The 25664-nt window shown below is 27.6% G+C and overlaps 3 protein-coding genes across 3 annotated transcripts; all 3 read right to left on the reverse strand.

Moving 5' to 3' along the window:
* Positions 1–3389: 3389 nt before the first annotated feature.
* On the reverse strand, positions 3390–4994 carry Phum_PHUM239230 (Early growth response protein, putative; the record flags this gene model as incomplete). Its single annotated transcript, XM_002426121.1, has 2 exons — positions 3390–4795; positions 4982–4994. The coding sequence occupies 2 exons, from the start codon at positions 4992–4994 to the stop codon at positions 3390–3392; spliced, it is 1419 nt and encodes a 472-aa protein (XP_002426166.1).
* A 6940-nt stretch (positions 4995–11934) lies between these two features.
* Positions 11935–12867, reverse strand: Phum_PHUM239240 (uncharacterized protein; the record flags this gene model as incomplete). The annotated part of the gene is made up of 2 exons (XM_002426122.1): positions 11935–12540; positions 12772–12867. 2 exons carry the CDS (start codon positions 12865–12867, stop codon positions 11935–11937), a joined length of 702 nt encoding a protein of 233 aa, XP_002426167.1.
* Positions 12868–22607: 9740 nt separating this feature from the next.
* Positions 22608–23715, reverse strand: Phum_PHUM239250 (uncharacterized protein; the record flags this gene model as incomplete). Its single annotated transcript, XM_002426123.1, has 2 exons — positions 22608–22639; positions 22959–23715. The coding sequence occupies 2 exons, from the start codon at positions 23713–23715 to the stop codon at positions 22608–22610; spliced, it is 789 nt and encodes a 262-aa protein (XP_002426168.1).
* Between the last annotated feature and the right edge of the window lie 1949 nt (positions 23716–25664).

The raw sequence follows: 25664 nt of genomic DNA on the forward strand, positions 1-25664 counted from the left end.
ACAAAAAACGATGGAAACAATTTTTTTTTAACGAATTAATTTTTTTATATAAAAAAATAAAGTTTAGAATTTATAAAGAGTGAAAAATTATTATTTATTATTATTATTGATCATTTACAATCGTTTAATAATGATGATAATAATAATGATAATAACAATAACAACAATGGAAAAAAATAGATTTTATTTTTAAATGTAATACATATATATATATAAAATATTTAATTTTTTGTTTTGAAAATTTTTTAAAAAAGTATGAAAATAATTTTTTTTTTAAGAGGGGAAAGAGGGGGAGGGAGGAGAAGGATACATGTAAGGGGAGGAGAAGGAGGAAAGAAGGGGAAGGGGCGTGCGAAAAAGGGAAAAAAGTGGGTAAAAGGGATGAATGAGAGGAAGAAGGAAAATATCTTACTTCTATAATCATACCAAACCGTTCGTTTTTTCTTTCATTTCGTTTTCGTTTGTTTTTTTCGCGTTTGTTTGTTTGTTTGTTTGTTTGTATTTAAAAATAAAAATATTTTTGTTGATGATTCAAAAAAAAAAAATTATTTATCATCCCACAACAAAGTAAAATTAAGAACAAATTAAAAAAAAAAATAAAACTCGTTTAATTTTTGCAATAAAAAAAAAATTGTTTCAGACTCGTTTGTATTTAATTGCTTTCGAAATTTAAAAAAAAAAAATTGGCGCGAAATTTCAACTGTTTCCGGAAACTAACTTAAAAACAAATAATTTTTTTTTTAATAATAATACCTGAACGTACTCTTCTTTCTCACTTATTATCGTTAAAAAATAAATTTTAAAATAAACTCATAGAAAAAAAAAAAAATAAATAAATAAATATTTAATTTTTCGATAATTCTAAAAATTATTAATTTTAAATTGTTATTTATTAATGTTGTTATTTTATTATTAATTTTATTTTTATTTTTGTTAGTAGTCAATTTTTATTTTAATAATTTTTTTAAAAATATTTATTTATTTATTTTTTTGCCCTTAACCCTTCTTTCTTTATCCCTTCTTCTATTTAATCAATTAATTAATTAATTAATAACAATAAATAAAATTTAAATTTTAAAATTAAAATTAAAAAAAAAAAAAAACGCTTTTCAAAAAAAAATTAAATAACCTATTATTATTATTATTATTATTATTATTATTTTAATGGCACAAAATTTTTTTCCTTTTTTGAATTTATTAAAAAAAAATAAAAATTTCGAATCGAAATTGATTTATCATCAATAAATTATTATTATTATTTTTTCTTTTTTTCCTCAATGTTTATTTACGTTGTTTTGTTTGTTCTCCAGTCGGATTTAATAATGATAACCTGGAATTATGGAGAAATAATAATAATGATAAAAATAATCATAAATTTTCTTTAAAAACTTTAACAATTTCATTTTTTTTTATTTTTGTGCAATTAGTCTTTTTATTATTTTATTATTTTTATGTAGATTTAAATACAAAACCTTTTTTTTTAAACCTAAATAATAATAATAATAATAATAATAATGATAATAATAATAAAGTTAACAGATAGAAGAATATGTATTTGATAAAATAAATAAGAAATTTTTTTTCGATTTTGTGAGAATACATCTTTAACCATTTCAGTCAGCATTTTTATGATAATAATAATAATAATAATAATAGAAAAACCAGTTCGTACTACCTGTACCTATATATATATATCTATCTCTATCTATCTATTTATTTAAATTTTTCAAAGGCCCAATACCTGGCTGGCTGGTTAAATCAACCAATAAAATATTATCCACAGTCCGTTTTAAAAATTAGAAACAGTCGTTTTAGTTTTTTTTTTTTTTTTTTTAATTTTAATTTTACAATTTAAATATTATTATTATAAAAATTATTTTATTGAAAAATATTAAATTTTTTTTTTTTTTTTTTTTTTTTACAAAGGTAACATATATAATAATAATAATAATAACAACTTGATGGAAACATGAAAGACAATAAAAAACAATCAATTAAGCAATCGAACAACAATAATAATTTTTTATAACAATAAAATTGTTTTCTTTTTTTTTTTTACAAATTAATTAATTAATTTTACATTTTAAACTTTACAAAAAAAAAATTATTCTCATCCCCTTCCCTCCCCTTTGCCCCCCCTCCCTCAATTCCAAAACAAAAACACATGAAAAATAATTTTTACCAGTCGAGAATTTCGCTTTTAAATTTTTTAACGAATTTTTTTTTTTTCCATTCGTTTATATTTTTGTTGTTGTCGTAATTATATCTTTTATCTCCCTCTCTCTCTTTCTCTCTCTCTCTTCCTCTCTCTTTTCAAATATATATATATGTATGCGTATATATTTGATATATAAATAAAAATAAATAAATAAAACTTTTCGGCCATCTTTTTTTTTCTGTAATAAATAACTGAGATCTAATAACTGACGTTAAAATGATATACCGATAAGTTCGTAATAATAATAATAATAATAATATTTTATCCGCCATTTCCGTTTCCGTTTGTAAAAAAAATTCGATATAATAAAACAATAACAACAACAAATTTAAAATAATATTTTATATTAAAAGCAATAATTCCGTTTATGAATTTAAATTTAAAAAAAGAAACAACAACAGCGCTCCCCACTTTTCCTCTCCCTACCAATCCTCCTTTTCCCACCCCCACCCCCACTACCACCTCCCCGAAACAACGTTTTTCCTATACGTTAAAAAAAGAAAATTTTCTTTTGTGTTTTCTATCGGAATGTTTTTGCGTTTCCTTAGTTAAAATTTGTTAATTTGGCAACAATGTCAGAAAATAAAATAATAAAAAAAATAAATAAAAAGTTTACTATCTATGATAAAATACACGTGTATGTTGTATATAAAACTAGCGTTTACAAATTTTTTTTTTTAAATTATTAAAAGAAATTAATTAAAGCCTTTTTTTAGTACAAAAAAAAAGAAAGAAAAAAGTTTTTTGTTTTTAAAAATGTTGTTAAAAAAAAAAAAAAAAAATTTTCTACTACACTTTAAATAATAAAAAATTATGGCCGATGATGGCTGTTGAGAAAATAATAATAATAATAATAATTCTATCACCACTTTGTGAGCCTTTCCTTCCTGGAACACTTTTTTCTTCTTCTTCTTCATCTTCTTCTTTATCTTCTTCTTCTTGTTCTTTACATAGTTTACGAAAAAAAAAAAAAAATGTTAATACGCTTTAACGTTCTCTCTTTAATAAACAACGTTCTCCAGGTAAAAAGAAACAGAGGAGAAGAAGAGTTCTCTGGATAAAATAGCGACGTTTGGGGTTGTAATACCCGCGAGATCACAGCATAGCTTACACAAATAATTTACAAACAAACCAGTTAGAAAAAAAAATGATGGTGGGTGGGGGGGGAAGTTTAAAGTGATGTTGTCACAACCGGCATTGACAAACTGTCATCCGAAACGTGGCTGTGATGAGGATGATGATGTTGTTGTTGTTGTTGTTGTTGCTGCTGTTGTTGCTGCTGCTGGTGATGTACCGTTTGATGATGATGATGGTGATGGTGATGATGATGATGCTGCTGCTGTTGTTGCTGGGTTTGGGCATGAGATGCTTGCGACGCTAGTTTACTCTCTTTTTTCCGCTGTTTTAAATGTACTTTCGCGTGTCGCTTTTTTTCGTCACTCCTCGCAAATTTTCTACCGCACACGTCGCATGAAAATGGTTTTTCACCCGTGTGAGTCCGAATGTGAGTGGTGAGATGATCCGAACGCGAAAACGACCGCATGCATATTCGACACTGAAACGGTTTTTGACCCGTGTGAATGCGTATATGTCGAGTGAGTTCATCCGATCTCGAAAATCTTCTATCACAGTTTTCGACGGGACACGCGTAGGGTCGTTCGTGAACGGGGGTTTTGCTAGGTCTATTTGGATATTTTCTAGGTTTGACGGGGACTAGTTTGAGCGGCATGTGAGTTTGCTGATAAACTTGCGAGAGAATTTCGTGTCCTTTGCTCGTGGACACGTTATACTCGGCGAGCTGAACCGAAAACTGACTTTGTCCCTGAACTACTTCACTCGAACTCGTACTCGTGTACGGTTCTTCTTTGGGTACGACACCAGACGGTCCAGGTACGTGTAGTTGGCTACCGTAATCGACGTTTTGCGAATCCAGCCAGTGATATTTTGCTCCGGATCCGAGAGATTGCGATACCCTCGTGGAGTAAGACAAATCCGGCTGGACTTCGTTCATGGGTAAACCGGATGAGGTTGGCACAGAGCATGACGAATACGAAGGAGGTTGCTTGAGGGCCAGGTTGTCGAGACCCAAACCCAAAAGTTCGTGCTGCTGTTGAGATCGGTCTTCGTAATGACCCGTCGGTGAGCCGGTCGCGTGGTACTGTTGCGGAGAACTCTGTCCCGGTTGTTGCTGACCTAATAACCCGAATATTGGAGGGAAAAGTGTTTTGTCCGGACTAGGTAACAACCAGTGGTTTATTCCACCGGGAGTCGGTGAAGGGCTCAATCCCGGTAACTGACCCGAAGAAATGCTGAGCGGGCTGGCACCGGTCGTCGTGAAAACTCCTCGGTAGCTTATTTTTCCCTGTTGACTCTGCGACTCGTGCCCGGGAAACATTGTACTGCTATTACTGCACGAATCTTCACCCGTCGGACTGCTGCAAAGGCTTGGCTCCGCTTTCAAAGAAGTTATTTCTACGGGCGTGGCAGACGGTTCGGGCGGATTGATGCCCTGAGGGCTCAGACTGTGTCCCCCGCTGCCGGAAGGTCCCAGGCTCAGTTCTTCGGGATTAATCGAACCTAAAGATAAAATAAAGATAAAAAAGTTCTATTAATCGATTCCAAAATAAAAATTTGTTTTGTTTTTTTTTTTAAATGAGAAAAAAAAATCGAGAAATAGTTTCCAGGGAAACCTTTTTTTTTGACGCAATTCAAAAGAGAGAGAGAGAGAGACATTGAGAAAGAGAGAGAGAGAGAGAATTCGACTTTTAAGTTTCATCTTCTCGAAAAAAAAAGGGAAAATTTTAGTATATAAAAAAATAAATAAATAAATATATCCGTATAGATTTAAGTCGGAAAATAATAATAATAATAATAATAAATATGCACGCTCGCGCGCACGCACACACACACACACACTCTCACACGCACATATAAAATAATAAAAATTTATTACGAGTGTGACTTGACAAATTATCTGAATAAAAACGGTGGCTGTTAATAAATAAAAAAACAACTTCAAGCTGGAAAGAAAGGGGATCCCTTCCCCTCCCCCCCCCAAAAAAAAGTGGCTCCAAAATCTGGATTTTATCACGTTCTATGGGGTTAAAAGAAACAAAATCGAAATTTTTTTCTTTTTTTTTTTATTATCGTTTAACGGAAAAAAATAATAATAATAATTTTTTAACGGTGAAATAAGAAATGATAATAATAATAATAATAATAAAAGGTTTGTCATGAGGAAAAGGGAATGAATGACGTATCGGAATCGTAGGTAAATAGACTAGACAGACGCGATCATCCCACAATTTTGAAGGTTTTTTTTTTTTTTTGTGAATTTTTTTCAATGTCAACCGAAAATAGTAGGTCAGATTGGCGTGGGTTCTTCTTCTTCATCTTCATCTTCTTCTTTTTCTTCTTCTTCTTCTACTTCTTCATCCCAGATGGTTTTACATTTTTCAAATAAATAAATAAAAAAAAAAACGCGTGCCAATATTCTTACTTATTAATGGCAACTCAATAACATCTTTCGGTTCGTTATTCGATTTTAGGAGGAGGAGGAGGAGGAGGAGGTGATGGTGGTGATGGTAGTAATGATAATAATAATAATAATAACGAAATAAAAAAAAAATTAAAACGAAATAAATGATGCGAAAAGGTTTGAAGAGAGAGAGAGAAAAAAGGTGGTAAAGATACCGGCCGGCCGGCGGTACAAATTCATCACATAAACGGTGGCTTTTTCCCTCCCCCCCATTTTTTTTTTTACCTTGGAGGGATGTCTAATTCTTGTTTTGTCTAGCCAAATAAACATTTACGATTTTTGTTGACTTTTACTGCCTCCCACTTAATTATCCGCCAAGGTTTTTAATTTTACACGATTAAAATTCGATCACCGTGGGTCGTTAAATTAAATTACGAAACACGAGGAAAACAAAAAAAAAAACAAAACTTTAGATAAAACAACAATAAAAACAACAAAAAAAAATTCAACGCGAATTTTTTTAAGTAAAGGAAACGAAAAAAAAAAAAACGTGGAAGAAGAAAAAGAAAAAGAAGAAGAAGAAAAATAACAAAAAATAAGAAAATAAGAAAGAAAAAAATTGAACGTGTTACAAACTAGAAAAATTTAATTTTTTGTTTCTTTTTTTTACTAAAGAACAAGAAAAGAGAGAGAGAGAGACAAAGACAAAGACAAAGACAAAGAGAGAGAGAAATATAGGAAGGAAAAAGGCGATGAAAATAAAATAAAAAGAGGCGACTGACATTTTATTTCTAGAATTAACTTTATGAACTATTAGAGTCTTCTAATTGAAATCCTTGAAAAAAAGAAGAAAAAAAATGACGATGATGATGATGATGATGAGAATAATAATAATAATAATAATAATAATAATAAAATAAAATTAACCGAAATGAGAGTTAAATTGCCAGCAGTAAAGATGTAGTCATTCGTATTTTTGGGTCAAAACGCAGCTAAAATTACTAATTGTTAATTCAAAAAAAAAAATTTTTTTTTTTTTAAAAAAACAGTCAGCAATAAACCAACGTTTAATTTAAATTTTTAGTTAAAAGAGAGAGAGAGAGAGAGAGACAAATGAGAGAGAGAAAAGAACGTTTCTCTGTTAGTTAGCAATAAATAAAAAATTTTTTTTTATTAATTTTTTTTTTTTTTTTGCGTTCAAAAATAAAATTGAGTAAGTTTAAAAAAACGACGTCCGCCAAATTTTTTTAATATTATATATATAATCCTTTGCAACAAACAAACAAACAAACAAACAACAGGAAACAAAAGAATCGAAAAGAAAAAAAACGAATTTTTTTTTTTTTTTACCCGTTCGGTTGTTAACATTTAACGTGCGCCCAAAAAAAATTCCTTCGGACAAAATAAAAGAAAAAAATTTGACGATGATAATGATGATGATGATGATGATAAAAGAACTTTTATTAATGTCTTCTGCTTTTCCGGATTCCCTAAACTCATCCGAGTTTTTTTTATTTTGTCGTCGTCGTGACGAAACGCTTTAAAAAATTGTCGAAAGTGTCAAACCGACTATTTTTAGACGTTACTCAGTTTTTTTTTCTGTTTTATTATTATTATTATTATCATTATCATTATTATTATTATTATTATTATTACCATTTGCGACAGCCTTGAATACAAAAAAAAAAAAAAATTTTCTTTAAACTGATCATTTCAATTAAAATAAATTTTTCAAAAACGTCATTTTTATTTTTTAAACAAAAAAAAAAAAAAAATTTTTTTTGCAAAGGAAAAGGAAATGATAAGAACAAAAAAAAACCCGCGAAAAAAAATTTTTTAATTTTGAACAAAAACGGGGTTGGATCACATCGTTTTTTTTTTTTTTTTTCGATCGCGATATGAAAAATGTCTGATTACACGAAAAAAAAAAATTAATTTTTTTTTTTATCTATTCGCTCACACTCGTCGTTTGTAATTTCCTCTCTCTTACGCACATTTCTTTCAATCATTTTATTGTCTCTCTCTCTCTCTCTCTCTCTCTCTTTTATATTTTTACACTTTTCCTTTCGAATTCAAAGGTTGTTGACTTGTAAAATAAACAAATTCATAAAAAAAAAAAAATTCTCTGATACATAGACATAAATCATCATCATCATCAACAACATCATCTTCGCAACAAAATCATATCAATTTTTAATTTTTCTTCTTCCACGTTAATCGAGTTAACAATTTTTTTTTTTTTTTTAAACAAAAACAGAAATTATTAATAAATTTAAAAAAAAAACATGTTTTGACACATGATGACTTTTTATTATTATTTTACTTCTTTCAATTGCTCGCTCGCACACACACACAACGTTTATTTACTCTATGACTTACTTATTGGAAAAATCATAAAAACGACGGTTTTAACAAACGGAAAAAATTGAGTTCCATTCGGTTAATTAAGGATATACGTTCGCTACGTGCACGCATACGCACGCACACGCACCCGTCTTTATTTATTTAAATTTTATTTAAATAAATATCGTTTGGAACAAAAAAAGACAAAAAAAAAAAAAAGAAAAGAAAAAACTTCCGACAAATCGTTTTTGATATTTTTAGATCGTGACGTGACCACCTCGGGGCTACAAAAAAAAAAACATTCGAAACCATCACCTTTGAGTATTTTTCACATTAAATATTTTTCAAAAAAAAAAAAAAAAGATTTTAATCTCTCCATCTTTATTTTTTTAATAAATAATAATAATAATAATTTATTGACTTTAACAAATGTTCTACGAGACATTTTCCTCCTCCCCACCCTCATATTTTTCCCCTTCCTTCTCCAAATTCATTTTTTTTTTTTATAAGAATCTCCTTATTATGCTACTACATACCAAATATACGTAAAAACGTTGAAATAATAATAATAATAATAATGATGATGATGATGATAATATTGGGGAAAAAAAAGGAAAATTACAATTTTTTGTAAAACGTGTCGGAAAATTTTTTTTTTTAACTTTTCTTTCTTCAAACTGTAGGACTCTTTAAATTTATTTACACGTCGATTTAAATGAACTCTCTCTCTTATTATTATTATTATTATTATTATTATTATTATTATTATTCTTTTACAAAATTGACGAATGATGATGATGATGATGATATCGTTTCGAAAAGAAATAAACGGAGAAAATTTTTTTCTTTTTCTTTCATTTCTTCCCACCCTTCTCTCTCTCTCTCTCTACCCCCCGAAATATTTATTTAAAAATTTGTTTTTGGATTCAAACGATGGAAACAAGATTAAAAAAAAAAAAATCCGCCGTCGCCATTTTAAAAATCCCACGTAAGTAAAAAAATCACAACCGTTTTTTTTTTTTTTTTTTAAATTTTTATTCCATCGGTATTAATTTCAGCATTTAAAAAAAAAAAAAGTAATAAAAAGAAAATAAATCGGAATTTTTTTTTTTTTATACGCCCTTTGACCTTCTTCTTTTTTCTCATTTATCCAAACTTTCTTTTTTTTCTCCCCCCCCTTCCCTCCCTTCTTTTCTTCAATCACTGATTGACTGACTTTCTATATATATTACGATACCCTTTTTCTTTTTTCTTTTATTTATTATTATTAAAAGCTCTCCGTTTGTTTTTTCTTTCTGGAAAATTTTTTTCGATTTCATTCATTCGCAATTTTTTTTTTTTTTCACGACCTTTGTTTTTAAAAGAAAAAAAAAAAAGAAAAAACTGGTTTTTGTAAATGTTACGTTGTTATGACTGCAACAACAACAACCATTTTTTTTTTTTTTTTTTTTTCAAATAACCTTTAACAACAAAAAATTTTTCTTTTTAAAAAATAATTATTAATTGTTATTGACAATCTATCTATTTAACGATAAATAAAAAAAAAAAAAAAACGTGGCATTAGAATAAGAAGAACGGAAAATAAAAGAGCAGTAAAGGAATAATTTTTTTCGTTGCAAAAGTCAGCCATTTGGAAAATTTTCAACCAATTGAAAATGGATTTTATGTCGCCTTGAGTTGAGCATAACCATGGCAACTCCTTCCTTTTAAAATTTTTCAGGGAAATTCAAATAGAAAATCAAAAAAAAAAAAAAAAACGACGACGTCCGTGATTTATTTTCATTAATAATAATAATAATAATAATAATAACGGCCCTCATAATAAACATACATAAACGTTAATATATGTACGTTATTAATTTTAATTTTAAATAGTTTTTTTTTGAAAAAAATTAATAAAATGGCGCGTTTTAAAAAAAAAAAAAAAAAAAAACGTTAAATAAAGGAGGTGTAAAGGCGTCGTCGTCGACGAAATATACAAAATATTAATTACATAATAATAATAATAATAATAATAATAATAATAATAATAATAATAATAATAATAATAATAATAATAATAATAATGATAATGATGATAAATAATTACGACGTATTTTAACGAATATTCGATTCATTTTATTTTTTTTTTTTTCACTTATTACCAACTTCCTCCCCCCTCTCTCTCTTTTTTTTTGGTGTTGTTGGTACCCCCACGTTTATAATCGTAAATGGTAAAGAGGTTGTCCCCATTTTTTTTTTCCTCTTTTTTTTTGTACATTTTATAAAAGTGGGGGAAGTTAAAATGGCGAATTTAAATTGTTTTTACCATTTAAAAAACTTAAAAGGGGAGGAACTAAAAAGAAAAATTTTTTTTTATTATTTAAAACCCAACCTAAAATTCTAAAGGTACGATATTAAAATCATCATTATCATTATCATCATCATCGATATTATCCCCACTCCTACTCCTACCACCACCACCATTCATTATTCAACGTCGAATAATAATTTAAAAATGGCGGAAAAAAAAAATTTTTTTTTTTTTTTTACTTTTCGATTCGATTTCATTTATTTTTTTAATGGAACGTTTTTCTTTTTTAATTTTTTTTTTCGTTTGTTTGTTTGTTTGTTTGTTCGTTTGTTAGTTAAATAAAAACAACCACAAAAGCGGTATTCGTACACGTGAGAAAGAAAGAGGAAAACAATTCAAAAAAAAAAATCGATTGTGATTGTCCGTTATTTTTTTTTTTGAATTTTCAAAATTCATTCGCGCCATTTTTTAAAACTTATTTTTTTTTCTTTCGCGTAAAATAAAAAAACGACGACGGATAAAATAAAAAAAATTCTTTCAATAAGTAACAAAAGATTCCCCGAATGACTGACTGACTGATTGATTGATTGATTGAATTAATAAAACAAAAAATTTTCAAATTTCTTTTTTCCCCCCACAAGAGCCCGCGAAAATAAATTTTTGAATTTGAAAAAAAAAAATAAAATGGTGGCAAAATTTTACCGACGAATAACCGAATACTCTTTTTACACACTATTATTATTATTATTATTATTATCATTATTATTTTTAAAATCTTACGTTTAATAATCACATTACACATAAATTACTAAAATTATTAATTAATAATTACTGGAAAATTTAAATTTTTTCATTTTCATAGAGGTATCATCGTATCGATTATTATTACTCTATGAAATTTCAAAAAAAACGGTTTTTTTCGTCAATCAATTTGTTTTTTTTTTTTAATAAATAAATTTTATTCGATGGACGTCGCGCACTCACACATCATCATCATCATCATCATCGTTTTTTGTTTTTGTTTAAACAAAAAAAAAAATGAATTTCAATAACCGACGGAATTTTAATTTTATTTTTGGTTTTTCTTTTAATTTTCTTCTTTCCTTCTTCCTTCTCCTCTTTTTTTTTCTTCTGCTTCTTCTTCTTTTAATTTTTTTTTTTTTTAACCTTTTACATCCTTTCTTCTCCCGAGAGAGAGAAACAATTTTTTTTTTTTTTAATTTTTAGTTTATTAATAATAATAATAATAATAATAATTTTTAGATCAAAAGCAAAAAAAAACATTTTTTTTCGGTTGGTTTTAATTGTGAAAAAAAAAAAATGGCTAACATTACAACCACCCTTATCATTAATAATAATAATAATATTAAAAAAATTTCCACCACCCGTAATAATAATAAAAAAAAAAAGAAAGCAAATTGTGTTCAAGATCGCCATCGCTTATTTTTTTAAAATGATATTATTATTATTATTATTATTAAATGTTTTGTTAAAATTTTTTGATTTTTTTTTTTTTGTTTTGACTCAAGACGATGTGGTGCTCATGATTATGGGGGTGAGGGGGTGGGTGTGTGTGTTTGTTAAAGCGAGGGCGTCTCGAACTCAGATGCTCTCTTTCCAAATGATTGCTTGCGTTTGGAATGTCTCACCTGTTATGGGGGGTGGCTCGACGACGGTTGAAGGCCCAAAAAACGTTGGAATGTCTCCCGAGGTGGTGACGGGCGTGTTGAGATCACCGTGCTGAGGTTCCGGTGCTGCCGGTTCGGAGTTGGTTGACTCTCCGGATGCCGCCGGCACGGGACTACCGCCTGGTGGACCGCTCGACGTACCCTTGTACAGACACGTGTCGAAGCTTAAAACGTTGAAGGCGGCTGATTCTGAGAGCAAAAGGGCTGATTGCGGTCGGTGCGGCGGCAATGTTTCCAAACCGTCCATGGTCATGGTCGGCGGCGAATTGGCTGCAGGCACGCCTTCAACACAACCACAAGAATTGATATCGTGGGGTACGAAGGGGCTAGGGGCCCCGGCGGAAGGCGATTCGGCCTCCGATCGAGGGCTCGTTGAGGAGTACGCCGCCGATGTTTGACACGCGATTTCCTTCAGCGAAGGATCGGCGGCGGTGATGATGTGACAGGTCCAAGTGGTAGGGGAAGGGAGAAGGGGGAACCAAAATACGCACCCGGTCGCCGTCAGGGTGGCAGAGTCACACTGTCACAAAACACGTTATATATATATATATTAAATCTATTCTCACCGACACGCACACACGCACGCACACTCTTTCGCGTGAACTTGTATTACGGCTCGCGTCTGCTCGACAACTGCTCCCCAGCGCTCACCACAACACTTTTATGAATGAAGTGTCTGTCCCATATTTGGAAGTCGCAATGAAGCTTGTCAGCCAATGAGCGCGCGCATAGCGCTCTCGTCCCCCCGAACCTCGCTCTGTGACGTCAAATGACGTAACGACTCCATATATTTCGTGCTTTTTTTTTTTTTTCTTTTTTCTTTTTCCCCCGAACAAAATGCTTTCATACGAACGCACGCGAGCGGAACGTAAAGCTCCGTTCGCGAACGCTTGTTACTCGTTTTCCCTCCCCCCTCTTATCTCTTTCTCTCTCTCTCTCTCTCTCTCTCTCTCTCTCTCACTTTACCAACAAAACTTTCTTTCATTCATATATAACGGCAAATATTATTTTCATTATTATCATTACGGTATACGACCATTTTTTCTTTTTTTTCCTTAACGTTCGAAATCCGAATAAAATAAATATATATATATATAGTAAGCCATTTTTTTTTTGTTTTTAATCGAAACGGGTACAAATTATTAACAAAGAATAGAAAAAAGGAAACGATTATTATTATTATTATTATTTATTTACAACATGAAAACGAGAATATATATATATCTTTTGGTTTGAATTAGAATTAATAAGTTTTTTTATTTTTTATTTTTATTATTCGTTTAAATAAATGACACAAAGTTTGAGCAATGGAAGCAACATTAAGCTATTAAATCTCCCACACTTAAATTATAGATTTTTGCAATCATGAATGATGTTCGAGAAGGGGGACCGACCCTCCTTCCCCCCCTTCCGCGGCGCGCACACGCGCACCATTTTAAAGATACATCTAATCTTTGATCGCATATTTAACAAAAACTAACGTTTTGTTATATTTAAATTTTTTTCTATTTCTTTTTCCACCATGAAAATTATTTGAATTACAAACCAAACTATAATAATAATAATAATAATAATTTGCGTCGCGTTTAATAAAAAAAAATTATTATTATCATTAATTATGTTTTGAATAAAATTTATAAATAAAAAAAAATTTTTTTTTTCTTTTTCGTTTGTTTGTTTGTTTAAAATGAAATAATCCGCGAAATAATGACGAATAAAAGTTTTTTTTAACAAACGTTTAATTTTTTAACAAAAAATAGAACAAACAAACAACCGACCGACAAACACAAACGTAAAATAAAAAAATCTTATTATTTATCTGATCGAAAATCTGACGTAATTTTAATAACCAAATTATAACCGATCGACTACGACAATCGAACAAACAAACAAACAACACATAAACTACAAACTCATGCACACAACAAACAACAACAACAATGACAACCTGCAAATTAATAAAGACAAACCTTTCAATTGTTTTTTCATTTTTATATTAGATAATCTGCTAGAAAATATCATTTTGTTGAGAAAAAAAAAATTTTTTTTTTATTTATTTACATTTTTATTAACGAACATATATTTTCAATTCGATATATCGATATATCGATGGATCGATAAAATTTTTAAAAAGAAAATATTATTTAAAACTTTCGAAACTTTTTTTTTTAGTTTTTTGTCAATTTGAAACGAATCCAAAGATTTAAATTTTTTTAGATTTTGATCATAAAAAAAAAATTTTTTTTTTTTTTTTATAAATATTGGCTAGAAAATTTGTTTTTAAAACTATTTTTTTTTTTTTTACTCATAATATTATTATTATTATTATTATTAGTTTTTCTAAAAATATTTGAGCAATGTTGTCATCCGGAACGTCATTTTTTTTAAAAAAAAAAAAAAAAAAAACAAAAATTACGTGAAATTTAAAAATGACGCCAATGAAAACAAAACAAAAAAATCAATAAATCTATAAATAATATCGATTTAACGTAATTTTTTAAAAAGCCATTTTAATAAAATAATAATAATAATAATAATAATAATAATTTTAACACGGTTACGATGTAAATGATGATGATGATGTAATTAAAAAAAAAAAAGAATACCGAATAGGAAACGAACAACGTCAAATTTCCGTTAAAAGAAAAACAAAATTTTATTTTCACACAAACAGACACGAATAAGACGAACGGCCCGTTCGGATTTAAATATCACACAACTAATAATATGTATATATACACGCGTTTTTATAATAATAATAATAAATCGTAAACGTATTTCCCCGCCCCCCCCCGTTCGTTTATAGCAAAAATATATATACGCAGACCACGTGGCATTAGATCCATTCTGATCTTAGAATAACTCTCTCGTGTTGCTATTTTTGAAAAAATTTTTTTTTTTTTGTTTTTTTACGTGGGACTAGAAAAACTATAGGAAAATATTGTACGTCACAAACGAACGCCTTTTTTTTTGTGAACGCCTGGAATGAAAACAATGTAGTGTGATTTTTTTTATTTTTAGATTTTATATTTAAAATTTATTTATTATTATTATTATTATTATTATTATTATTATTTATATATAATTAATTGTAAATATGAGGAATTGTTAACGACGGAAAAAAAAATTTAAATTTTTTTTGGGATGATTGACAACCTGATATCTTTTTGAAATAATAATAACCCAAACTTATATAAAATAATTACCCCTAAAGGCAGGTACTCGTATATAAACAAAATTCAACCATATAACTGATGGTATGCGATTGGGAGTGGTAGGTAGATAGATAGGTACCCGTAGAAATAATTTTATGTGTATTCAAAACCGTAAAAAAAAAAAAAAAAAATTATATTTTCCCCTTAATCTCATACTCATCATCATCATCATCATCTTTAAATTAATTAAAATTAATTAACCGGAGGGTAAAAATTTCATTAAATTCTAATAAAAAAAAAAAAAATTTTCATGTTCGACATTACGTAAATTTCCATACGGTGAGAGAGAGAAAGAGAGAGAGAGAGAGAGAGGATAAATGGGTGTACTTTTCCCCCCTCCCCCCTCATTCCAAAGGAAATTTTTTTTTTTTTGTGCTAATCCTCGCGTTTTATATATTTAAACAAATTGTTTGTTTGTTGTTGCGTACCTACAGATTTATTTTTATTTAAAATAAATAAATAAATGAAAGGTTTTTTTTTTGTGTTAATAATACTCGTTTGAACCTTCATTATAACTGTTACTGGTACCTAATAGGTTGTACCCATGAATAGCAATTATTTAAAAAGATTGATGATCGTTTCGAGTGTCGGCCTAATTGATTGACATCTTTCAATTACAAATTGAGAATAATATTTTATTCTGGCTTTGGATCTGCGTTAACATTTCTTCAGGTTCAGGTACAAATCCGGTTTTTTTTTTGGTTCAATGTTCTTACAATTACTCCTTTGGGTGATTTTAGGGGGGTAACTGAATTCTCTCCCTTTCTCTCACTCACTCTCTCTCTCTCTCTCTCTCTCTTACATTTTCCAAGTTCTGTGTTCCTTCACGTGATTTATTAAACATATTTTTCGACTTGACGTTTTTTTTTTCGTAATAAATCATAAAAAAAAAAAAAAAAAAAAAGAGAGGCAAAATGGAGGCTTGTGGGTAGGCAATGAGTAAAAATAATAATAATAATAATAATAAAAACGTGGATGCGTTTAAAACAAAAAAAAAAATCATCGGTCTTTATCAATCATTAAAGAAAAATACTTTCGACTATTGTTTTTCATTCTTTTAATTATCATTATCATTTAAAAAAAAAAACAAACGAATAATAATAATAATAAACGAGGGCGTTAAAATAAAAATTTAAAATAATTAATAATCGTTTCTCTCTCTTTCTCTCTCCTAACGCGTCAAGTGATTAATTAATAAAAAAAAAATTTTTATTTTTTTATTTATTTAAGAAAATTTAAATGATTAAAAAATTAAATAAATAAATAAATGAAAAATCGGTAGAAAAATAAACCAATTATCGTTTAAACCGCCTCCAGTTCGGCACGCTGGAGAAAAAAAAAAAAAATTTCATCATTAGGTATCATCATATTTCGTTATCACCCATTTTAATGTTCTCTCTCTCTCTTTCTCGACGAAACTTTTCAATACCTGTAATTTTTAGTATTATCAGTACATGAAAATCTTTTTCTACTTTTTTTTTCACGTTTAAACAAATTATTATTATTATTAAACATTCCCCGCATTTTATTATCAATTATATTGATCATGTTAGTTTTAGCTTTAAAACAAAATTTTTAAATAAAAAAAAATTCGTTTTAATCTTTGATAAGGTAAAAAAATCCGCTACCGATAGTATAAATAAATTTTTTATACGGTTCTCCTGCCACTACTACTACTACTACTACTACTACCACTACCACTACTGCTACTACCACTGCTACCACTTTTATTTAAAATTTTTCAACCGAAAAAAAATTATTATAAAATAATTCATTTATATTTTTCATTTAAAAAATTGATGACGTAATCAATGAAAATCCGTTACCGTACAATATATATATATATATATATATATATATATATATATATATTTAAATAAATTAATTAAAAATGTGTAAACCGTAATTAAATTAAATTAATGATGGGTACCCTTGAGAAAAAGTAAAAAAAGGAAAAATTTAAAAAAAATAAAATAACGAACGCATGCGACAAAAAATTCCCTCGTGTATTTTCTCTCTCTCTCTCTCTCTCTCTCTCTCGTTTCAAGCATAAAAAATTTTCCTCCTCTTATTATATATATTTTAAACGTGAATGAAACAAAAAAAAAAAAAAGTTATCCATTATCAATTGAAAAACACGGAACGGGAATCGTGAATGAAAATGTGACGTCAGAGGGAAATTGCAAAAAAGATGAGCGCAGAAGAAAAGTCTCAAGAGGGGGATGGAGGGAGAAAAGTCGATGTATCGATTTTTGTTTTTCGACTTTCCCTTTCCCAACAATTTATTTATATGGGAACCCGGTTTTTTTTTTCACTTTAATTCCTTTTTTCTTTTATTATTATTATTAATATTTCTTGGAATTATTTCATTTAAAATTTTCCGAATTACTTTTTTTTTTAAATAAATAAATTTAAATTTTATTCATTTTATTTAATTTTGGGTAGAAAAAAAAAAAAAAAAAAAACTTTTCTTTTATTCTCGACGAGCCAAATTTTTTTTTTTACCCTTTTTTGGTAAAGTTTATGAATTCATAAGAAAAATCTTTTGTTTATATTGTTTATAAAATTATTATTATTATTATTATAAAAAAAAAGGAAAAAAAAGGAAAAATATTTTCCAATTTTAACTTAAGGCAAACCTTTCTATTTATTTTTATTTTTTTTAATGATGTAAAATGAATGAAATCATTCACTGAATGAATTTTTATTTCATTTACTAAAGCGTAATAATAATAATAATTATTTTAAAAAAAAAAAATTTTCAGAGAATTCGTTAAGGGGGGGGGGGTTCGTTCTTTAATGAAAAAAATTTTTTTTTTTTAAATTTAATGACTCGGTTAGTCAAAATAAAAATTTAATTTTTCGTGTCCGATAAACGTAATAAATAAACTTTTTTTTTGTTTTTAACGAACGGAAAATAATAATTAATAATTTATAATAATTTATTTACGTTTAAACAAAAACAAAACAAAACAATTTCAAATCGTTTTCCAAAGAATTTTTTATCCAGTTCCAAAAAATACGATTAAATACAAATGTCGCACCGGAAATTAATTATAAAAAAAAAAAAAAACAAAAAGTGCCTTCTTAGAACTATAAAAGGAAATGATTATTTAAAAGGTATTTAATTACAATTATTAATTGAGTATAAATAAATTAAATTTCATTCTTTAAATTATCGGAATTTAAAAAAGTGTTTGACCGACCGATGACGACAAAAAAACGTTGAATCGAACGCCATCATAGGATATATAAAAAAGGTTTCCTTTAGTTCGGGAAAAATCCGCCAGGTGATTTTAAAAACGACGTGGAAATAGAAAAAAAAACGTTCGATTGTTTATTTACGTTTAAAACTTTCATAATAACATGATTTTCTTTCTTTTTTCTTTATTTTTTATTAATCTAAATAAGAAAAAATGAAAGTTAAAAGTTGAAAATATAATCTTGACATAAATTTTTTTCAACTTCTCATCTTCATCACGTTGATTTTTATTTAAATCAGAAACGTAACCAGTTTGAATATATAAAAAAAAAACGAACCACCCACAAATTCAACAACATTTATTTTTATTTTTATTATTTTTTTTCTCGAATTTTATATATTATTATTATTATTATTATTATTGCTTTTTTAAAATTTTATTACGTATTTTTTTACATTTTCAATAATAATAATAATAATAATAATAATAATAATATTTAATATTTTCTTTAATTTTTTTTTTATTTATTAAAAGATCGTAAAAAAAAAAAATTTCCAAGCTTGTGCGAACAGGTTGAAAATTATTAATAAATAAATCAAAAAAAATTTTTTTAAATAATAATAATAATAATTTATTTGTAAACAAATAGAAAAAAAAAATTACCGAAAATTAAAATTAAAAAAAAAAAATTCGTGAATTTAAAATTTAAAAAAAAAAAATTAAAAAGGAAAATTTTTCAATTTATAACGCCGTAAATTTTATTAAGAATTGGCATAAATGTTTTTTTTTTTTTTTTTTTATACGACGACGATGGTACGAGTAATATAATATTTAATATCAGGTAGAAAAGGATAAAAGAGGAATGAAAAAAGATAGAAAACAAGAGGTTATACTCATTAGAATCCGACAACAACATCTCGTCCGACATCTTTTTATGGCGAAAATTTTTTTTTTTTTTTTTTAAATTATTGAGAATTAAAATATTACGAAATCATTTATAAAAAAAATTAAATGACCACTCCCACAAAAACTTATAAGGCAAAAAAAATAAGTGACCATAGTTATGAGAGAGAGAGAGAGAAAGAGAGAAAGAGAGAGAGAGAGAGATACCTCGGTGATGGGGACCGAAAAATAAAAAATAAAAAAATAAAAAACCAGGTTGGATATTTTTTTAAAAACTTTAGTCTACTACAAATGTGTTGTTTCTCAATGAAATAATAATAATGATAATAATAATAATAATAATAATATTTATGTACATATATATATAAATGAATGAAACAACCGGTCGTTGGGTGTAACTATAAAGTGACGTCATTAAATGCGTTGGTTTTTAAAAGCGTTATACCTTTTTTTTTTTTTTTTTAAATCACGTGAAGTATCAAATCAGGAACGGATTGTACGAATATATTATATAAATAAATTTATTAATTAAAATTTTAATTAATTAAACAATAATAATAATGATGATAATAATGATAAATTCGTCATTTAACACTTGAAATCCTCGCGAACAAAACAAAACGAAAAATTATTTATTTTCAACACTTTTTTTTTTCTTTCTTTCTCTCCGATACCGCAAATACCGCAATTTATTTTTTTTTTTAACAACAAACAAACAAACGAAGGAACAAACGAACAAACAAATAATTAATTTAAATATTAAGAAAGTGCAAACGTCACATTCAACGTGTTACGATGTTAATAATAAATAAACATCTTCTTTTTGACGTTTTTTTTTTCTTGAAATATTCAACCGGAAATAAAAGAAAAATTCATTCGAGAAAGCATAATCAATCGTTTGTCCGTTACACACAACTTTACCTATTATCATTATCATCATTCACAATCACATTGATTCATGTAATAATAATAATAATAATTAATATCGGGGGTAAAATAATTGTTATTAGTTTTACATACGCGGGAAAATTGATTTACGGGAACGTTCTCGCACATTATTATTATTATTATTATCATAATCATTATTATCATATATGACTTGTCGTATTTGTGTGGTAGAAAAAAAAACCGTTTATTCTCCTCGTTGTGAAAAAAGAAAAAAAAAATTACGTTTGTGCCACGTCGAAAAAAACAACAACTAACAGACATTTCAGGTTAAATGTTTTATTTAAATTTTCATCTGTCAAAAATAATAATAATAATAAAATAAGGGGAAGGAGGAGGGAAGGGTAATGTTCGAATAATAATAATAAAAATCGTATAAAAGAAATTTATAATAATAATAATAATAAAGAAAGAATGATGCCGACCGAAGAAAGGGATTTCAACTACCGAATGTATGTAAAAAAATTTTGAAACATTTCACGACCTGATAACCATTACTCAGCAAATAAATAAATATATATGTAAAAAAAATCGTTTATTATTATTATTATTATTATTAATATCACATCGACAATTTATGCGACATAATTATAATCACGTAAACGTGTGTAAATAATTTTATTATTGACACAAACTTTTTTTTTTTTTTATTAATTAAAAAAAATTAAATTAAAATTTTGTAATCGAAAAAGTTGATTGATTCCACGACATAATATCTTAGAGAGAGAGAGAGAGAGAGAGAAAAAAAAACAATACGTGGAACTAGACTTTTTTTTCTCTATGTTTTTGTTTTTGTTTTTTTCTTTCTTATAAGAAAATAATTTTCGGCGTTGATAAAATGAAAAAGGATTAACGTGGATTAAACGCGGCTTAAATTTTTTCTTAAAATCGTAAAACGTGAAAAAAAAGGATTTAAAGGGGGAGGTGAGGGGAGTGGGAGTGGGAGTGAGGGGCTTTTTTAACTCCAGGCACTTTTAAAAAAAAAAAAAACAACGTTTAATTAAAAATTTTCATAAAAATTAATTAGCGTGTAGCATTTGTTATAAAATTTTAACAAAAAAAAAAAAATTTCTGCCACTCCTTTGTTTTTAACATTACGTTCACATTATTATTATTATTTATTTTTAGTAATGATAATAATAATAATTATAATAATAATACTATTATTAATTATTATGATCGATGACGTCGGGAAAAAGGAAAGAAAATTCAATATTCAGACGATGGGAAAAAAAAAACTTACGACCGGCGTTAAAATAATAATAATTATTATTATTATTATTTAACGATCTTTGAACGAATGATAATAATAATAATAATAATAATAAAGCACAATCGAACGAGGAAATTGATGGACGAATCAAACCTGTACGAAATAATAATAATAAACCACCACAGAACGCAAAAATGAATGAAAAACGAAAAAAACGAAAAAATTTCTCGTTTTCCTTGGAAATGAAAAGTTCTACGAATTATCATCATCATCATCATCATCATCATCATCATCATCATTATTATTATTTCACGAAAGAAAAAAAAAATATTAATAATAATAATAATGAAAGATGGGACAGTAATAATAATAATAATCCAATCCTTAACTTAATTCGGTCGACAAGTTTTTTTTTTTTTTTATTTATTTAAGAATTATCATCATTATCATCATCATCACCATCATCATCATCATCATTATTATTATTATTATTATTTATAAGAAATCTTATCCAATAATCGAATTAATAATTCGGATTTAATTAATGGCGTGTCGGATTTGTGTCTGGAATGATTCGTTAACTGATTGAAATAATGTTTCAAACTTTTTTTTTTTTTTTTTTTTAGAATGAATGAATGAATGAATGAATGAGAAAGTAGTAAACCGTGTTCGTTAAAAAAAAAAAAGTTGATTTTTTTGTTTTTTTTTTTCATTTTTATATACAATTATAATAATAATATAGAAAAATAAACGAATCGGAAAAAATCTTTTTTTTTAAATTTCAAATTTGAATTTTTCGCGCCTTTTTTTGTTTCCCTCCAACTCAATTTTTTCGATTTTTATCAAGCAAGTACCTTTCATCGAACGTCAAGTCAAAAATTTTCATTGAGGTACAAACATTATCGGTTAATTTAAAAAAAAAAATTTCAAAATGGCCGCTCGATTTTTTTTCGAAATAGCGAACGTTAAAAAAATAAATAAATAATGATAATAATAATAATAATAATAATAATAATAATTCGACGATATTTTACGATGTTGTAAATTGTAATGACAAGTTGAACCTTCACATGTTTGTTGTCACATAATTATTTTTCATAGTTTCTTATCATTTTTGATAACAACCCAACATTTTCCATTCTGACCGGACATGCTCTCAAATGTTTTTTTTTTTTTAGGCTTTCGAGAGGAATCGCAAAGGATTTTTTTTTCTATTTAACCCAACAATTTTTTGTCGTTATATTAATAATAATAATGAGATAACTCTCGTTCCGGAAGTTGATTACGTAAACAAAAAAGTTTGACCAACGTGACAAAAAAAAAAAAAATTATTATAGAAATTTATCATTTTTATAATTATCGGATAACTTTTTTTCTTTCTTTATATAATAATAATAATGATAATTAATCATGATCAAAACGAATAAGGTATTATTTTGAGTGTAATTTGTCAACCAACCTGTATTTCCCGGTGCACTTCCAAACCATAGAGCAAAGAGTTCTTCCACATTTGGCGAATGGCCTCCAGTTTGCGGAGCTGGTGGCTGCAAGTGCGGATTACTCGGTATGCTTTCAGCCAACATTCGTGGTTTTAAACTTTGGTCTTGATAATTTTGAAATTTTCCAACGTAATAATCCGGTTGTTTGAGGGGATGAGGGTAGTACCGATCTTGTGGGGGTCTATAATAGGGTTGTTGAGAATTTGGAAAACTCGAACAAGACGGTTGAGAATGAGGTCTGTGTATTATTTTATTAGTAAGAATTTTGCTTTCTTCGGTCGATGTTAAAAACCGATTTGCCGTATCAAATTGTTGTTGTTGTTGTTGTTGGCAATCCTGTCTTTCGCCGGTTCTATTTTTGATGCTGGCAACTTTCCCCGATGAGGTCGCTGAATCTAAGAGCAGCTGCTGAACTTGAGTTATATCAACGTATTCATTTTCCTGTCGTTCCTCGTCGATTCCGAATTGCCTCACGTAAATTTTTTTACCGAATAATTTTCTTTTTTCGAATTCTGTTTCGTTATCACTCGGTTCGCATGTAAAAATCGTTTCGTCAATTTCTTCTTTCCACAAAACACTTCCTTCCGGTTTATCTAATTTATAATATTCTTTCGTTTCAACTTCTACTTGTTCTTCTTGTTCTACTTCTTCTTCTTCTTCTTTTATTCTAACTCCTCTTTTGTCAGGTTCTTCTGTCCTTCTCATAGTTAAAAGCATATTGCGTTGTTTTTCTTTTCGATTGTCGGTTTCGTAAGGGAATGAATCGGTGATTGCTAACTGCCATCACTTAAACAAATTTTTTTTATTTTACTTATATTCAGTATTATTCATTTATAAACACGCACGCACGCACGCACGCACACGCACAATCATATCATTATTTATAGAATAATTTTTCCGTTTTTACTCGTATGCACATCATTATCACTCCACCACATGTTCACTCTAATTAATTGATATAACGTATCCTTTCGCGAAACGGATCGTGTCAGTAGTAAAAAAAAAAAAAAAAAATAATGATGATGAAAAACTATATTTTCATTTGTCGCGACGAATCGAACATTATTTGTTTTTAATATAAAAACACAAAACACCCCAACAACACATTTCGAGTGCGCGATTTTTTATCGACTGATTCGAAAAATCATGAATGAAACTAGAAAAAGAAAAATGACATCTCCCCTCTATAGTAAAACAAAATGGTCGAAAGCGATTTTGCAAATAAACGTAAGATAACAGTTTTTTATATTGTCTAACAATGTTTAAATGCGGTCAATCGATGTCAAAGCTCTTCTACCTACCGTTAGCCTACTGAAGACGCCAACGCGCCGATCATGTGTGCGTGACGTCATAGCGTCGTCATCGTCGGCTCTTTGCCAGCATCTGCCCACGAGGGTGCGTAGGCTCAATATTTTCCCTGCGATTCTTGCCCCTAGGTAGGTAGGTTGATCAAGTTTTTCCGTTGTTGTTGTTTTTGTTTTTTTTTTTTGTTATTTTTTAATCGCTACGTAATATTTTTCTGCACTTTTATTTGACTATATATGTACCTTTTTTATCTTGCTTTTGTTTTTAATGCCACAGGTTTTCTTCTTGTTCCGGATTTACTTTTATGTTTGCCCATATATACATATATGTACAATTTGTTGAATTTTTGTCTTGATAATAATAATGACGAATAATAAAAAAAAAAAGTAAAAACATTATAATAATATATATTTAATTATTATTAACGAGTATTGTTAACATGAAACGCATTCTACGCATGATACGCATATTCAAGTTAATAATTTTATTATTTTTATTATTTCGAGCATATACGAAAGAATCATAAATATTATTATTATTGCGTCAACGACATTTTATTCCCTTTTTTCTGCTTGTTATAAAAAATATTAATAAAAATAATTTTTTGGCGCCAATTTAAATTTAAATTCCTTTTTTTAAAATTGAGGCGCTAAAACATTTTTTTATATACTTGATTGGCCTCGCATTTCTTTCTCTCTTAATGTGTGTGAGTGCGTGTGCGTGTTCTTATATATATATATATATTTGTGTAAATAACGAGTCTCTTTCGTGGCTTTTAGCCAATCAAAATTCACTAAATAATAATAATAATAATAATTTTTTTTTAAAAACTCAGGGTAAATAATTAAATCTTTTGTTCCCATCAAACATTTTTTATTATTATTATTATTATTTTCAAATTTTTGCATTTTTCGTTTGTTTGTTCGTTTGTTTTAATTATTATCATTATTTTATCATAAATTGTTTTGTTGTATTAATTTTATTATTTATATAAAAAACAAACAAACATTTTGTTCGGTCTTAACAAAAAAAAAATTTCTTCTTTCGTTTTATCATCATCATCATCATCGTTATTATTATTATTATATTTAATAAAACAAATTCGTTTGTTTGTTTGTTTGTTAGGTAATTGATTGTAATTAAAAAAACAAAAAAAAAACGTTTTTTTAAATGTTTTTTTAATGTTTAAAAAAAAAAACAATTTTCTTAAAACAATTTATATCCACCTCCGTACCGCCCCGCGCACTTCTGAACTTTTTTGTTGTAAAAAATAATAATTCATCTTAAACGTCGTCTTTCGAATTTCCCTTTTCAAAATATTATTATTATTATTATTTGAATGAATGAATGAATGAATGTGA

This window comes from Pediculus humanus, genomic scaffold (genome assembly GCF_000006295.1).
Source record: "Pediculus humanus corporis 1103172107610 genomic scaffold, whole genome shotgun sequence".
In the NCBI taxonomy this organism is placed as follows: Eukaryota; Metazoa; Arthropoda; class Insecta; order Psocodea; family Pediculidae; genus Pediculus; species Pediculus humanus.